Source organism: Aspergillus undulatus, assembly GCF_047715775.1.
Source record: "Aspergillus undulatus strain CBS 261.88 unplaced genomic scaffold BDV17scaffold_19, whole genome shotgun sequence".
In the NCBI taxonomy this organism is placed as follows: Eukaryota; Fungi; Ascomycota; class Eurotiomycetes; order Eurotiales; family Aspergillaceae; genus Aspergillus; species Aspergillus undulatus.
Window position 1 is genome coordinate 24,894 of NW_027396623.1, and position 13,536 is coordinate 38,429.

General features: G+C 50.0%; 7 protein-coding genes across 7 annotated transcripts; 5 read left to right on the top strand and 2 right to left on the bottom strand.

The window, feature by feature from the left end:
• Nucleotides 1-54: 54 nt before the first annotated feature.
• On the bottom strand, nt 55-1,808 carry BDV17DRAFT_281265 (GABA permease; the record flags this gene model as incomplete). Its single annotated transcript, XM_073759996.1, has 6 exons — nt 55-853; nt 904-1,072; nt 1,124-1,265; nt 1,310-1,401; nt 1,449-1,525; nt 1,579-1,808. The coding sequence occupies 6 exons, from the start codon at nt 1,806-1,808 to the stop codon at nt 55-57; spliced, it is 1,509 nt and encodes a 502-aa protein (XP_073616340.1).
• A 965-nt stretch (nt 1,809-2,773) lies between these two features.
• On the top strand, nt 2,774-4,550 carry BDV17DRAFT_281266 (major facilitator superfamily domain-containing protein; the record flags this gene model as incomplete). The annotated part of the gene is made up of 6 exons (XM_073759997.1): nt 2,774-2,877; nt 2,937-3,034; nt 3,123-3,152; nt 3,210-3,653; nt 3,704-3,849; nt 3,942-4,550. The coding sequence occupies 6 exons, from the start codon at nt 2,774-2,776 to the stop codon at nt 4,548-4,550; spliced, it is 1,431 nt and encodes a 476-aa protein (XP_073616341.1).
• Nucleotides 4,551-5,280: 730 nt separating this feature from the next.
• BDV17DRAFT_281267 (uncharacterized protein) lies at nt 5,281-6,155 on the top strand (the record flags this gene model as incomplete). Its single annotated transcript, XM_073759998.1, has 2 exons — nt 5,281-5,649; nt 5,700-6,155. 2 exons carry the CDS (start codon nt 5,281-5,283, stop codon nt 6,153-6,155), a joined length of 825 nt encoding a protein of 274 aa, XP_073616342.1.
• A 333-nt stretch (nt 6,156-6,488) lies between these two features.
• BDV17DRAFT_281268 (uncharacterized protein) lies at nt 6,489-7,415 on the top strand (the record flags this gene model as incomplete). The annotated part of the gene is made up of 4 exons (XM_073759999.1): nt 6,489-6,517; nt 6,571-6,641; nt 6,697-6,744; nt 6,808-7,415. The coding sequence occupies 4 exons, from the start codon at nt 6,489-6,491 to the stop codon at nt 7,413-7,415; spliced, it is 756 nt and encodes a 251-aa protein (XP_073616343.1).
• Nucleotides 7,416-7,956: 541 nt separating this feature from the next.
• BDV17DRAFT_297983 (uncharacterized protein) lies at nt 7,957-9,472 on the top strand. Its single transcript, XM_073763595.1, has 4 exons — nt 7,957-8,362; nt 8,417-8,844; nt 8,903-9,072; nt 9,129-9,472. Exons 1-4 carry the CDS (start codon nt 8,041-8,043, stop codon nt 9,439-9,441), a joined length of 1,233 nt encoding a protein of 410 aa, XP_073616344.1. The 5' UTR covers nt 7,957-8,040; the 3' UTR covers nt 9,442-9,472.
• Nucleotides 9,473-9,779: 307 nt separating this feature from the next.
• BDV17DRAFT_281270 (FAD-binding oxidoreductase) lies at nt 9,780-11,365 on the bottom strand (the record flags this gene model as incomplete). The annotated part of the gene is made up of 3 exons (XM_073760000.1): nt 9,780-9,923; nt 9,979-10,258; nt 10,314-11,365. The coding sequence occupies 3 exons, from the start codon at nt 11,363-11,365 to the stop codon at nt 9,780-9,782; spliced, it is 1,476 nt and encodes a 491-aa protein (XP_073616345.1).
• A 404-nt stretch (nt 11,366-11,769) lies between these two features.
• BDV17DRAFT_297986 (flavin-containing monooxygenase) lies at nt 11,770-13,524 on the top strand (the record flags this gene model as incomplete). Its single annotated transcript, XM_073763596.1, has 2 exons — nt 11,770-11,806; nt 11,865-13,524. 2 exons carry the CDS (start codon nt 11,770-11,772, stop codon nt 13,511-13,513), a joined length of 1,686 nt encoding a protein of 561 aa, XP_073616346.1. The 3' UTR covers nt 13,514-13,524.
• Nucleotides 13,525-13,536: the final 12 nt, after the last annotated feature.

Below are 13,536 nucleotides of genomic sequence, written 5' to 3' on the forward strand. Positions count from 1 at the left end.
AACCAAATAAGCAGGATCGGAGGCGTCAAATTTAGAAAATGAGCGAGTACTGATTCAGGGTCTTTCAACTAAGTGCGCTAAAGGCCCCTGGAATTGCTTCTTTCCTCCAAGCAGATAATAATAGACGGCCCCAATTGCCACCCATCCCATCGTTACTACTACGCAATAGTTCATATTATCTGGCGTTACCGGCTGGAGCGTTGGAAATGTACTGAAGACCATCGCAAGCACGAGCCACAAGGCAGACACAATGTTAACCACGGCCCCTGGTACCCGACCCAGGGCAAATGTTCCCAACAGCCCGGAGTGTCTTCCCGTGTTGGAATACCGATGTACAAGCATAAATGATATAGGAAATAAGCATGACGCGTACATGCCGAAAACAGCCATCGAAAGCACGGCATTGAAGGCAGTCGAGCTGGCAAGATAAAGCAGGCCGAGGAGCATTTGCAAAAGGCACACCATCAAGATCATCCGCATGGGAACTTTGAGTGTCGGATGTACCACAGAACACAAATTAGACCATGGTAAGCCGCCGTCGCGTGCGAATGCCCAGGCGGTGCGACTGACTGATGTCGTACAAGATGCGTTGGCCGCCGTGGCAGTCACGGTGATGAAAAGCGTTAATACGGATGCGCCAGCTGGCGAGCTTGTTATGTCGAGGAAAAGCTGCATGAACGGAAATCCTGTCTTGGAGTCTAGGAGGTGCTGTAAATCCCCTATCGTGAATAAGAGCATGATCGTGTATCCAAGTCCAATGACCCCGTTGATCAACACACTGCCAACCATGGCCAATGGGACATTTCGTTTTGGATTTGGTAACTCCTCGCTGAGATGACAGGCAGCATCATATCTGCCGTTGTCAGTATAGACTACTTCTAAAGACCTCTATGGACTCTTTACCCAAGAAACGGATATACGGTGCTTAGCAGGCCTACCAGCCAGGAGACCCCATCACTTCCCCATCCACTGCTGTTTGAGAATTGTGTGAATACGGAAGCAGTAGACTGTTTCGGAGACATGGCTCCCAGTACAATAACAATTACCACAAATCCTATTACATGGATGATTCCTGATTTCGTGAGTATCCACGTCGTGTACCATTGGTCGACGTTGAGCTTACCCGCTGCAGTACTGGTGTGGGGAAGTATTCTGGATCCCCAGATATTGACGACCATCGAGTACGCCACGACTGCCCAATAGAATAGCATTCCCTGCCAACGAGTAGGGATGTAAGAATCGTAGTGGTTGAGCGTGATGAGTGCCTGGAATTGCAGACCAGCACCAAATGCTGCCGAGGCCGCAAGACCAGCTGTCCTCCAATGGATATCCAGCCAGTAAACCAGGCCGCGGTGGCCTGATAGGGGTGTGAGCCGAGATAATATACCCAATGATATTGTCCTGTCAGGGTTCAGCGTTTCGCTATTGGAGAGGTTGGTAGTACGTACCGCCCGCGGTAGGATAGGTGGAAGCAATTTCGCCTAGCGATATGGCGATAAAAACTGTACTCGCGAATGAGAGTAAACTGCGGCGCGAGAGATCAGCCCCTGCTCATTCATTGTTTGTTTTAGTCCCTACTAGTTGTAGAACAAGCATGGAGAGCCGCCACTTGTCAAAGCAGCTGCAGCGACTGCTGATAGCGCTTCCCATGTCGCCATCAATGCGATCTGAAGACATACAACCGACCAGAGCGAGAACTCACGGCGCAGCTCTTGGGTATGACCCAACTCAGCTAGCTGCGCCTCATCGCTCAATGGATCATGGAATCTATTCTTCAGTTCGAATGATGGTGCGGTGTTGTTATCCATGTAGCAAGTGTTTTCTAAAAGACCCAAAGTAGACGATTATACATCCCCCTATCATTCCCGACCATACAAGTCTTTTAACTCCCTCGTTTTACAGTCGAAGCGGAACGTTCCAGCCGCTCGTGGAAAATATCTACTTGCACCTATTCCGCCATTCCGATGTAATGATTAATATTAAAGACAGCCCGAACCTCCAATTAAATGGTTTACAAGGACTAATAAGCAAGACATTGATCGGAATATCATTGCATCGAAACGTGCGGGGAAGAGCCTGATATTATATATTCCGTGACTTCCGAATCCTTGCGTTGAGGTATTGGGTGACGAAATGGCCTAGCAGAAAGGAAACGATAAACGTCACAAATGCGTGTGAAGACGATCGAAGGAGAGTACAGTATCCCCTGGAGAGGATATAGCAGGCGTCCCCATCTAGCTGCAGCGCTGTATTCTTCTTACAGAATTTTTTAGAAGTAAATCTGCCTCAAAATCACTTCATATTTTCACACCCTCGCAATTTACAAGAGGAGATAAAGTATGCAATACCTTAATACATAGCCACGGACATCAGTCTGTTTACGCATGCGCCCAGTGCCTCATGACGGCTTAGATATCTCATATCAACAACTTACCCACGTATGACCCACGCACCAGATTCATGTAGATTGTAGTCAGGTACTAATAGGAAATCCGGGGCCTGCCCACTCGCCCAAGTCGAGATCCTATCCCGCCGAACCTAACCCTGGTTCAAAGGCCACTCTCTACTTTGGGCTGTTGAGACAATATAGACCCGTATCTATTCCTCCCCGCTCCGGGTGCTGGTGAACATTCGGAACGAACTTCCGTCTCATCGATTTGAGCACCGCTAAAGGCGAATACGAATGTCTATAAATTCAGCGAGATATGTGAATCCAGTGTCGCTATTTTAGTTTGGCAAGAGTAACGCTGCTTACGAGCGTACATCACCCAATATGGCCACCGAAGATAAACATATTGCATCCCCAGGGTGTAGTGATACAAAAGATAATACCTTGATGGAAGACATTGCTGAAGTGGGGCATGCGGCTACAGACCAGTAAGTCCAACTGACTCCTGCAGGACCTCTACTCCATGTACTGAAATCTGGGGTAATAGCCTTGGTCGCTCGCTCCTCCACACGGACCGTGAACGAGAGGCCAAGCTTCGCAAGAAGATAGACTGGTATATGACGCCTCTGGTCTCTCTCATCCACTGTCAGTCTCCCGGTATTGAGGAGCAGGGACCTCGAAAAACGGCAGTGACAGTTTGAAGAACTGACAAAGTTTGCTTACTCAAATGCAGTGTTCTGTTTCATCGACCGATCTAATATTGGTAGGTCGCTTTTCCGCCAGTTGATATAAGCACAACAGGCTCAGTATTTGTACACAGGCAACGCCAGGTTGGGGGGCCTCGAAATTGATCTTAATATGACAGGCAACGACTTTAATGTAGCGCTCTCCATCTTCTATATCTCCTATATCCTCTTCGAAGTCCCGGCCATTATGTTATGCAAGCGAATTGGCCCTGGCTGGTTCCTGCCGGCGACCTGCTTGGGGTTTGGAGTCGCTAGTCTGGGCACCGCGTTCGTTACTAGCTACGCGCAGCTATGCGGTGTTCGGTTTGTGCTGGGTATCTTCGAGGCTGGCATGCTTCCCGGTATCTCCTACTATCTATCCAGGTGGTATAGACGAGCCGAGCTGACATGGCGCATGTCATTCTTTATTGTCTCAGCTGCCTTGGCTGGAGCGTTTGGGGGCCTTCTTGCGTCTGCAATACTCTCGACTCCAGATATTGGGTCTGTCACCTCCTGGAAGAAAATATTTCTTGTAGAAGGTAGGTAGCGTGACCACAGGACAGCGTTAGTCGACACTGACATCTGGTAGGTATCATCACCTGCGGCATTGCTTTGGTGTCTCTCCTGGCTTTGACCGATTGCCCTGGAACCGCTATCTGGCTGAACGAGGAAGAAAAGAGCCTCGCAGCCAGTCGGGTAAAGTCTGAACGCATTGGCATGACCGAGCTCCTGGATGTACATACCAACAAAAATTCATGATGGGCATCCTTAACCCCGTTGTATTAGCAGCCTCTTTCATCTTTCTGTTGATCCAAATAAATGTACAGGGCCTTGCCTTCTTCTTACCCACGATCATCTCTACCATATATCCTGCAGCCTCGGTAGTCCAGCAGCAACTGTACACTGTGCCCCCGTACGCCCTCGGAACCGTGGCATGCTTGGTGGTCTGCTTTCTGAGTACAAGGCTTGATCGTCGCGGCATATTTCTCGTCATCTGCGCCCCATTCTCCATTATTGGCTACAGTATCTTCATGGGTACCAACAACGGACATGCTAGATATGGGGCTACATTCCTTCCTATGTGTGGTGTCTTTGCCTACGGCGCAACAGTGCCCTCACACATCTCCGCTAATGTTGTCTCCGATACCGCTCGCTCATCAGCCATGGGTCTCTTTGCTCTGATGGGCAATTTTGGCGGCCTCATCTCCACCTGGACTTTCTTACCGTCTGACAGGCCATCTTACCATATTGGAAACGGCCTGAACCTCGCTGCACAACTGGCTATATTTGTCATTGCCCTAGGCATGTTCTTTTGGATCAGAGCCGAGAACAAGAAGAGGGAGGGACGTGACGTTGTGTCTGAGCTTTGCGGGATGAGCATCCAGGAGATTCAGGACCTGGACTGGAAACACCCCGGATTTAGGTTCCACAACTGATGCCTTCAGCAATCGTACTACTGCTGAGACTGGGATGGTTTTTTTTGGGCCATTTGTATTGTTTCTCATAAATAGCTACCACGAATATACAGTATATCATGTGAGGTAATTGCTCGCTGATTTCACTACCGTTAATGTTCGGCTCTAGCAAACCTCGTATCACATACCGAGAGTAATACGTCGTTCACAGCTGCAATAGAAATTGAAGCCAGCCTATATTAAACTTCGACAAGTGAGATAACCAGTATCCTTAAATGTGCCGTCTTCTATCCCCTTTGCCTACTTCCCTGGAGTAGCTGTAAAAATAGCACACGACCTAAGTAAAAGCTCTAGAATCCGAGCAGGTTCTACTCATCAAGCAATCACTGGGAATCTACACATTTCCAGATGACCAAGAGTGTTTCGCAACCCGATCAATACACCGAGCTTCATTCCTTCCAACGACTGTGCCGCAGCGTGGGTATCCCGAAGGCTAGCCCAACAATGCCGCTCGTACCTTGTGGAAGGCGACTATCAAAGCTATGCTTGGCTAGTAATTGTGCTGGAATATCGGAAAACTGCGTATGGGCAGCTTTCCGAAAGGTACGTCGGTTCTGGCTTTAGTTTAGGTATTGCAAGGCCATTTCCACTCTTGTCACTAACGGAATTTCGGAACGCTGCCCTGAAGTCTTGATATTTTGGACTCTAGTTGAATTCCAGAATATTCAGCTACACATCTCTATCACGCAAAATGGCCGCCCTCGAAAACGTCCGTCCCAAATTCGACCTCAATGGCCGCAACTACATCGTCACTGGTGGTGCCCAGGGCATAGGATTTGCCGTCACTCGCGCAATTTGTGAAATGGGTGGTAATGTAGCTGTCATGGATATCCAGCAGGGCCCTGTCGCAGATTTCCATTCACTTGACAAAGAGTTTGGGGTCAAAACAATATATATTCAGACAGATGTTGGGAATGAGACGAGCCTTAACCGAGCATTCACCGCAGCTCTAAGCGAGCTCTCAACCATACATGGACTGGTCCCAGCCGCGGGAATCGCAATTGACAAGCCATTCGTTGATCAGACATGGGATGAATTCACTCGGATCCAAGAGATTAATGTACGTCTGGGCGCACCGATGCGAAAAACAGCCCACTAAAAACAGAACAGGTCAGAGGAACTTTTTTCATAAGCCAGCTTGTCACGAAGCAGATACTCAAGCAGGGCAGTGGAGGCAGTCTGGTGTTGATCGCCTCGCAGTCGTCCCACATCGCGCTACCTGGGTATAGAATGGCAGCATATAACGCTTCCAAGGGCGCAGTTCTGATGCTCTCAAAGGCCCTGGCCGTTGAGCTTGCGCCCCGGGGGATTCGCGTTAATACAATATCGCCCGGCTTCGTTGACTCGGATATGACCCGCACAGTGCGCGAACTGAAGAGCAAGGCAGAAGGAGACCAGATGTGGCTGGCGCCCCCCATGGGACGGCTGAGTACCCAGAACGACTTGACCGGGGCAGTCATATACCTCCTGAGTGATGCCTCATCTTTTACTACCGCAGCAGACATTCCTATTACGGGTGGCCTTCACGTTGGAACTATTGATGGGTTAATATCGTACGAAAGATAGCGGTAAATAAAGGTTGTGCTTGTCAGGTCCTGGGGATTGAATCCTCTCGTGACATATTTTATTAGTTGGAATTGGCCGACAATGGCTGATTATGGTGTATCCAAATGAATTAAATGATTTTATCTAATTTGATTCCCTAAAATGCATTGAGAATGCCTTCGGAATGCTTTCCGTGCGCAACTATAATCATCATTTGTGCCCGTCCAGGCGAGCAGCTGTTGGGTTATTGGCAGCCCATATAACATCCCTCGCCCGGCCTAGACACGACATGAATTGTAGTATAATATTCAGTTCAGAGACACACTTCATAGCTCAGCTACGTGTCGCACAACCATGTCCACAACCAACAACGCGTGTTGCTCGTGTGTATCCTCTCTAGCCTGCACGCCTACCGACTGGCACTGACATGGAACAGCATCCAACCCGTGGTGGGCAAGGGCTACAAGGCGAAAGGAGACTATCAGACAATCAATGGGCTAAAAACCTGTATGCCTGGAGAGCACACGACTTCGCCAATATTCGCAAACTGACGTGTGAACAGATGTGACTGGCCCGACGACAGCCACAAAGGCCATTCTCATGGTGTACGGTGAGTTGGACCGTGTAAAGACCAGCATATTTTATCACATGCTAATAGTACAATTCCCACCAGACATTTTCGGCTTTGTTGATCAAACGATTCAGGGCGCCGATATCCTGGCTACTTCGTGTCATCAGAAGTACCGCGTCTTTATGCCTGACTTCTTTGAAGGTGGCGCCGCAGACATATCTTGGTACCCGCCAACTAACGAGGAGCAAGAGCAACTACTTCACCAATTTCTGCATACCAAGACTACACCTCCGCCTGCTATCTCTAAGATCTCTGCTATGGTCCAAGGGGGTAATATGTATGCTATCGGTGGCAGATATGAGTCCTGGTCGATATTAGGCTTGTGCTGGGGCGGTAAAATTGCTGCCCTCTGCGCAAGCTCTAGGGACAAACTCTTCAAGGCCGCCGTGCAGTGTCATCCCGCCATGTTGGATGTAAATGATGCCGAAAGAGTCAACGTGCCCTTCGCTTGCCTGGCCTCTAAGGACGAACCATCTGGCGACATTATGGCGTTCAAGGCCAAACTATGTGTTCCTAACCATGTCGAGATATTCACCACTCAGGTACATGGATGGATGGCTGCCCGTGCGGACCTGGAGATTCCAGAGGTGGCCCGCGAGTACCAACGTGGTTACAGGATAGTGCTCGAGTTTCTTGGACGGCACGCGTAGTGATATTGATGGAAGTGGTGAAATGCGAGTAGATACCTTAAGAGTCCAGCTAAGTAATATACATGCTACCAAGGTTGCTCCCTCTATTGTGTGTCCTTCCGGCCAAGTGCCCATCTGGCTATAATAGTTCGATTCTAGGCACGGCACCCACCCATACTGTATTACCCAGATCGGCACCTGAAGCTGTCAAGTAGCTATCTGTATCCATGAGAAATAATAGAGTCATTATTCCCCCAAATATGGGCTTGTCTCAGAATAGGTGGGAGCGGGAACTCGAAAATCACAACACGCCTGATTCTAGTACATAGTGGCCCGAGGTGTCCGTTCGAACTACAGTGAAACAGCAGTATTAATCACAGTCCAACCTCCTGCTGGCCTCTGCTTCCGACCTTACAAGTCTCGGGAAGATTCATGCCGAGAAAGTGGTGGTATGACCGTCGGAATATTCCGAATCGTCAGCCTCCCGATTCCCATATGCAGCCACCAATAGATAGAAACCTGATATATTAGCAGATACGGCAGTTGCTCTGGGGTGACTGTTCTTGAAGGGGCAGTATACGTGAGGTATTGCAATCTTTCTCTTAAAAGCCTTGACTACACTGCCGAAGCTGCTGCAATTGACAAAATGAGACAATGGGACATCAACCAGCCCCCGGCGCCTCTGCCGACTATTCAGTCAACGCGACCTGCGGAGGGCGTGACGCTATTACTACCCCTAACGCATAGGGGGTATGGCCCGGGGTTGATCATCCTTGTCCCCGACACTGCTCGCTCCCTCGACATCGTAGATGGAGTCCCTTCGCCAGCGATCAAATGGGCCGAGGAAGGATATTGTGTGGTAGAGATCCAAGAGAGCGCCTTTGCCACGAGTCGGGACTTGTTCACCACCGCAATTGAAGCACTAAATGGTTGCCAGAATTGTGAGAGCGGATCAGTCGGGTTGGTCGGTATGCTCCCAGATAGAATTAGCAGCCATATGGCAGTCTGACGTCCAACGACAGCCTACGATCCCCGACTTTGGGATATGGCGGCGGCCGCTGTGTCAAAGGCCCCAGGCATCGCCGGTGCTGTAGTCTATGGCAGTAGTAGGAATGGGCAAGGTCTCCCATCAACTGCACTGCCAGTCCTCCGCCACCTGCCAGGCAGAAGGGCCAGCAGCAATCAAGGAACAAAGAGAGGAGCAGAGTTCTACTACATTGCGGCTACATCTCACCTTTTCGCCACGCCTTTTACAGACGAGTTCGACTACTGGGCAGAGTCTCTGTCCCACACTCGGAATCTATCCTTTCTGAAGCCGCTCATCGGTGGCCCCTACTTCGATCTGGAGGCAATATGGGACGAGCACACTTTCTATGAGTTTACCGATCGGAGTGTGGAACACACAATGAGCACCATGGTCTCGCAGCCATACGTTAATCATGTTCCCACAGTGCGTGCCCAAAACCTTCCAACTATATAACAAGTCAAATGCTGACCCATACTTGTAGCTTACAGGCGGCATTGGTCGGGAGCCCCTGACCCGTTTTTATCACCATAATTTCATCTTCAACAATTCTGCTGACACGGAGTCCGAGCTGGTGAGCCGCACACTTGGCATTGACCGCGTCGTGGACGAGTTTATATTCAAGTTCACGCACGACAAAGACCTTGACTGGCTGTAGGTAACGGGCATACCAATTGCGGAGCAAATGCTAACGAGCCAATCCCTTCCAGGCTCCCTGGAGTTCCACCGACGTATAAGCGTGCAGAGATCCCATTTACTGCGGTGGTTAACATCCGTGGCGATAGACTATATCATGAGCACGTCTGGTGGGATCAAGGGACTGCATTAGTCCAGCTAGGTTTGATGCCGGACTACTTACCCTTCCCTTATGCTTTGTCGAACGGTAGGCAGTGTGCGCCCGGTCACCGTCTCGAATACCGTGTGCCCATTGGAGGCGTTGAGACGGCAGAGAAGCTCAGAGATCGAAATTCTGTCGCATCCAACGAGATGTTCGGGTTTGAAATAAGAGAGGTTCCAGAATAGGCCGTCAAACTGTTATGCTCATACAGCATATCATTGGGCTGTGAATGATATGCAAAATTGAGATATCTGACAATATATTGAATCCACTAGCAATATTCCCAAATGTTTTATAGTAGATGTTGACTATAAAAGCACTCCAGTAATATTTGCCAAACCAGAAATGGCTACCTTACAGCCACGCGCAGGTCCTCTTGTTTATTATTTTCGATCAGGCTACCGATATATGGATAGTCAGGAGAGTGTGGCCAGATATTATGATTATTTGCACATATTCATAGAAACTAGAGGTGCCCCCATCGAACGGGCTTTGTTAACAGTCCTTCGAGGACATCCCCAGATCAAAGCTTTGCCTGATTTTCTAGTTTCTTCATCTTCTCATGGGTCTTTACAAAGGCCCTGTAGTTAGGAAATAGACCTTCTGGGTCATATTTCTCTCTGATTTTGAGAAACTTGGCCAGGGCTGTCTCACTCAGAACGCGCGTCTAGAAACTGTCAGTGTTACCTGCCTACAGGAGTCAGAGGAGTGCCTGGACTTACGTTCGCAAGTTCATTATTGACATCAATCTCGGTTATGTACTGTCCCACAGCAACTGGGAATGCTCTCCTGTAGTGCTCGCGCATATGATCCCAGAGAGCCGGCTTGGAACTCTTTTCGACAGATCCTGTGATGGTCGAAATATATAGGTCCTGGGGCAGACTTAATACAGCATCATCCTCATCAGGGCGGATGTCACAGAAACAGGCAAATACACTCGACGTCCGAGTCGGAAGGTCAAGCATCGCGGGTTTTATAGCGTCCAGAAGCTGTGTTATTGCTCTAGTTAGCAGGACTGGGCACACAAATCATCTAAACTGCACCTACTCTAGGCAACGGACACTGCGGGTCATTCATAATCGAATTAATCTGCCACTTGTCCTGTGTATGATTCCCAAGAAACCCACGTTTGCGCGCGAAGACCTCTTCAAACGACCGCCGTTGAACAGGCTTCATCTCGAGCAGACATTCCCTAACGGGATCAGGTATCTGATCCCAAGCGCTCATTAGAGTACGGGCTTCGATGATAGTATCAGTATAGCAGAGAAGATTTAGATTCAAATGTAGCTTGGCACCCGGGGGAATGTCATCCGTGGTATATTGCGGATTGTACTTCTCTGGATAATCAATGGTGATGTTCAAGTCTGTTCCGTATTTGGGGGTGTGGCGCCCTCTCTCAATTGTCCAAGTCATGAGCCTCTCGTAGCTGTGGTCGTCGATCTCAAACTTGAACGAACGTTCCCACATTTTGGAGGCCCGAATAGTCCTTCCCCAGAACCTGGTTACAACACCGAAGAACCCCAGGCCAGAGCCACGAGCAGCCCAGAAGAGATCCTGGTTCTCCGTTCGACTGGCAATCAGAGTCCGTCCATCAGGAACAACAACCTCAAGCCGCTCAATCCAGGTCTGGCTTGTAGCTCCCCAGCCACGCACAAACCATCCCTGACCACCTGCCAGGAGGAAACCACCCGATCCTACAGTAGGAGCATGACCATGAGGGAAGAACCGCTGCACCTCGACCAACCTTTCGGCAAGCTCTTCTACCCGGCATGATGGGCCAAAGCAGATCTCGCGAGTCACCGGGTCATAATCAATGCGTCGATTAAGGTTCAGCGTGTCAATTAGAATACCGTCGTCGATAAGGTTTCCCAGATTCATGATATGACCAGAGGAGCGAATTCCCACTGTCGTGCCCAGCTCCGATGCACGGGCCAAAGCAGCACCAACATCAGCGGCAGTTTCGACCAGGTGAATCTCGCGTGGATACCTGGCTGGAGTATCGGCCGTAGGATTCATGCACCGGCATTTTTCGTAGTCGGGTGTCCCACGATGCAAAACTTTGGCTCCTCCATAGGCAGGCCGGGTATTGTACCGTGGCTGGAGGGACATATTCCTTGGGGTTTGTATTTGGTGGGTGGAATCAAGCAGTTTGGAATAATGAGAGATCCTGCTCTGGATTTTGAGCACGTCCGGTGTTGGGAATCTTCATATAAACCTGGCAAGACCATGCGGAAAATTCTCTTGGAAACCGGATATCGGAACGACTGGTAGCCCCAAGTGTAGCTCAGCCCCATGGATGTCAATCAGGGTCGAACGGCGGTCTACCTGTCGGAATTTCCGAAATTTCCCAACGTCGGAGCAAGCCGAGAACAACAGGGTTGCGGTCTAGCAGAGAGATTCGGAATCCCGCGCAATGCCTCTGCGGCCGTCTGGTGTCTGCATATATACCGTTTTATGTATGGGTCTACTGATGGGGTTGCCACTGTCCCCTTAATATCAAAGAAACAGCCAAGATGACCGTCATGATCGACCTGGTTGTGGTTGGAGCAGGTTAGCCAAAACGTACATGGCAATATTCAGATTACTGCTAATCCGTGGATCTCTATAGGGTGGTTTGGCCTATCCGCTGCTAAGCACTACATCCAACTCCACCCCAACGAGCGTACTGTGGTCCTCGAATCGGCGAGTACATGTGGCGGAACTTGGGGAGCTGACCGGCTCTATCCCGGCCTCAAGTCTAACAATATGGTGGGCTCGTACGAGTACCCTGACTTTCCAATGTCGGAGGAGGTGTACGGTGTAAAGCCTGACACTCATATCCCCGCCGCCACCATGCATCGGTATTTGACGGACTATGCGCACCATTTCGGAGTGTTTGGCAGGGTGCAGTTCAATACTACAGTAAAGACCGTGGAGCCAGGCCCGGACGATGGATGGACGCTGACCATAGACTCCGGCTTTGGGCCCTCAACTCTGCGCACAAAGCGACTCGTTCTGGCAACCGGACTGACATCGCTCCCGAATATGCCGTCGTATACAGGACAGAAGTCTTTTAATGGACCAGTGTTTCACGCGAGGGACTTCCATAGGAAGGCTGATACCTTGACCACATGCAAACGGGTTGTGGTGGTTGGCGGAGCAAAGTCTGCCTTTGATGTCAGCTATGCATATGTGCAGGCCGGCGTTCAGGTTGACCTTGTCATACGACCAGAGGGAAACGGGCCTGTCTGGCTTGCACCGCCCTTTGTGACACCCTTTAAGAGAAAAATGGAAGAGCTGCTTCACACTCGCTGTCTGACTTGGTTTTCTCCCAGCCCCTGGCAGGACGAAGATGGCTACTCTGCTGTGAGATCGTTCCTGCATGGGACCAAGTTGGGGAACTTGATTGTGAATAACTTCTGGTCCATTCTTTCAGCTGATATCGTCGATGCAAATGGGTACGAGGACCACCATCACCCGGCACTTGGATCTCTTAAACCATGGTACTCTGCCTTTTGGACGGGCTCGGGTGTTTCGATCCACAACTTCGATTCTAGCATTTTTGATCTCGTGAAACAGGGGAAAATCCGGGTCAACACTGCCAATATTACGCATTTGACGAACCGGCAAGTGCATCTCTCCACAGGGAAGACACTGGATGCCGACGCAATTGTATGTGCCACCGGGTGGAAGAAGGAGCCCTCCTTTGAATTCCTCAACTGGGATTCTGCCCTGGTCAAGGACGGCGCAGGAATGGATGGGCTTCTCAAGGCAGCGGATGATGAAATCCTCTCGAGGTTCCCAATACTCAAATCGCAGCCCTCACTTCGGACCAACACCAGGAACAAGCCGGATCCGCTACGACTGTATCGCTTCATGGTTCCACCACTGACATTCGAAAAGCGGAATCTGGCCTTCGCAGGCATGATATCTTCGGTCAGTACATCTACCTGTGCCAGCCTCCAAGGTCTTTGGATCTCAGCATACTTTGACGGCGCACTGTATCGTGTCCCACAGACACGAGAAGCAGCCATTCATGAAGCCGTGACCAACTCAGTGTGGGGGAAATGGCGCTATCCATGTGGTTATGGAGGGGACGTTGCTGACTTTGCGTTTGACGCGCTTCCATACTTCGACCTCATTATGAAGGATTTGGGGCTGAACAATTGTCGCAAGCCGTCCGCAATATCTGAAATAATCGAGCCCTATAAACCGTGGGACTACAAGGAAGCGGTTCATGAGTGGCTCCGTAATCACCCTGTTACCAAGGCGAGGTGACCTGATGAGCGGGGAAGTGGTAT

What these genes read in the sequence shown, in the direction of transcription:
- BDV17DRAFT_297983 (XM_073763595.1), top strand. Translation starts at nt 8,041, where the DNA reads ATGAGACAATGGGACATCAACCAGCCCCCGGCGCCTCTGCCGACTATT. An exon ending in ACGTTAATCATGTTCCCACA is followed by an intron (nt 8,845 to 8,902) that starts GTGCGTGCCCAA and finishes CCATACTTGTAG; the next exon opens with CTTACAGGCGGCATTGGTCG. An exon ending in GACAAAGACCTTGACTGGCT is followed by an intron (nt 9,073 to 9,128) that starts GTAGGTAACGGG and finishes AATCCCTTCCAG; the next exon opens with GCTCCCTGGAGTTCCACCGA.